The 2,500-nt window shown below is 38.3% G+C and overlaps 1 protein-coding gene across 1 annotated transcript in view; it reads left to right on the forward strand.

Moving 5' to 3' along the window:
- LOC137621369 (ammonium transporter Rh type A-like) overlaps window positions 1-2,500 on the forward strand; it is a 34,661-nt gene that overhangs the window by 31,612 nt on the left and 549 nt on the right. The window contains exon 9 of the mRNA XM_068351667.1: window positions 111-289. Within this exon, the coding sequence (XP_068207768.1) occupies window positions 111-289 (179 nt within the window). The remainder of the gene's footprint in view (window positions 1-110; window positions 290-2,500) is intronic.

Below are 2,500 nucleotides of genomic sequence, written 5' to 3' on the forward strand. Positions count from 1 at the left end.
CAGAGGAAAGTGGCCAATGCAATTATTATTATTATTATTATTATCATTATTATTATTATTATTATTATTATTATTATTATTATTATTATTATTATTACCTTTTTCTCCAGCGTCTACCAGCTCTATCCAGCGATGTCTCCGGTTTCGGGCAGCGACGAGTTGGTCGAGGTGGAGAGTTATCTCGACGTGAAGGCTGGGGAGGGCAGGCCCCCTCTCTTGCAAGCGTCGTTCCAACTTCTGCATTTGATTGTGACCATCTGCGTTGCCGCTGTGGGAGGGATTGTCACGGGTAAGTAAAAATTATTTGATATATTCTTTTTATTATGTCTAATGTAAATAAGGTCATAGAGGAGGAGGAGGAGGAGAAGGAGGAGGAAATGGAGGAGGAGGAAATGGAGGAGGAGGAGGAGGAAATGAAGGAGGAGGAGAAGGAGGAAATGGAGGAGGAGGAGAGAGGAGGAGGAGGAGAAGGGAGGAGGTGGAGGAGGAGGAAGAGGGAGGAGGAGGGAGGAGGAGGAGGAAATGGAGGAAGAGGAGGAGGAGGAGGAAATGGAGGAGGAGGAGGAGGAGGAGGAGGAAATGGAGGAGAGAGGAGGAGGAGGAGAAGGGAGGAGGTGGAGGAGGAGGAAGAGGGAGGAGGAGGGAGGAGGAGGAGGAAATGGAGGAAGAGGAGGAGGAGGAAGAGGGAGGAGGAGGGAGGAGGAGGAAGAAATGGAGGAAGAGGAGGAGGATGAGGAGGGAAATGGAGGAGGAGGAGGAGGAGGAGGAATGGAGGAGGGAGGAGGAGGAGGAAGAGGAGGAGAGGAGGAGGAGGAATGGAGGAAGGAGGAGAGAGGAGGAAAGGAGGAGGAGGAATGGAGGAGGAGGAGGAAGGAGGAGGTTGGATGGAGGAGAGGAGGAGGAGGAAGGAGGAGGTGGAGGAGGAGGAGGAGGAGGAGGAAGAGGAGGTTGGAGGAGAAGGAGGAGGAGGAGGAGGAGGAGGAGGAGGAGGAGGAGGAGATAAGTGAATTTCTTTTGAAGATAGAGAAAAGTAAATTATTTAGGTATAAAAATATATAAATAAGAGTAAAATATTGAGGTATAATAAATATATATATATATATATATATATATATATATATATATATATATATATATATATATATATATATATGAGTTAATTTTTTTAGGTATAAAAAGAAATATAATTGAGAGTAAAATATTTAGGTATAAAAAATAATTATAAATGAGAGTAAATTATTTAAATAGAAAAGACATATAAATGAGAGTAAATTATTTAGGCATAAAAATGAATATAAATAAGGTTTTTATGTTGAACAGACTGACATAAACTTTTTGTAGTATATATATGAAAAAATCGGTTTTGATATTGTTACTGTTTTAAAAATATTTTATTTTAATTGTTCATTATTTCTCGGATCGTTTATTTAGTACCTTATTTCCTTTCCTCACTGGGCTATTTTTCCCTATTGGAGCCCCTCGATTTATAGCATCTTGCTTTTTCCAACTAGGGTTGTAGCTTAGCTAGTAATAATAATAATAGAGTTCCCTAAGCTTCACCAGAATAAAAATAAATTGAAGAGGTTTGGAAAGCATTATAAAGACTACCATTAAAATATCTAGCTCTATTCAATTCTACAATTCTTAGCTCTTTAGACATTTTATGTCTAAAGTCAACAAAGTTTTTCTACATTGCTTTATTCAAACTTTCATAAATTTCTCAACGTGATTGCACAAATTAATATCTTCCATAATTAAACCATCTTTTATAGATTATCACGAATCTACATATTTATAATATTCATCATCATCATAATCATCTCCTCCTACGCCTATTGACGCAATGGGCCTCTGTTAGATTTCCCCAGTCGTCTCTATCATGAGCTTTTAAATCAACACTTTTCCATTCATCATCTACTTCAAGTTTCATAATCCTCAGCCATGTAGGCCTGGGTCTTCCAATTAATCTCACAAATTTAACAAAATACCTTTCCCATCCTTACAGGTTCTTTTGAGCTTTTAAATCAACACTTTCCATTCATCATCTACTTCAAGTTTCATAATCCTCAGCCATGTAGGCCTGGGGTCTTCCAATTAATTTCACAATTTTCACAAAATACCTTCCTATCCTTATAGGTCTTTTGAGCTTTTAAATCAACACTTTTCCATTCATCATCTACTTCACGTTTCATAGTCCTCAGCCATGTAGTCCTGGGTCTTCCAATTAATTTCATAATTTTCACAAAATACCTTCCTATCCTTACAGGTCTTTTGAACTAAATTTCACAAAATACCTTCCCACTCATATTTCGCCAGTCGTCTCTATCATGAGCTTTAAAATCAACACTTTTCCATTCATCATCTACTTCAAGTTTCATAATCCTCAGCCATGTAGGCCTGGGTCTTCCAATTAATTTCATAATTTTCACAAAATACCTTCCCACTCATATTTCGCCAGACGTCTATATCATGAGCTTTTAAATCAACACTTCTCCATTCA

This window comes from Palaemon carinicauda, chromosome 28 (assembly GCF_036898095.1).
Source record: "Palaemon carinicauda isolate YSFRI2023 chromosome 28, ASM3689809v2, whole genome shotgun sequence".
Classification (NCBI taxonomy): domain Eukaryota; kingdom Metazoa; phylum Arthropoda; class Malacostraca; order Decapoda; family Palaemonidae; genus Palaemon; species Palaemon carinicauda.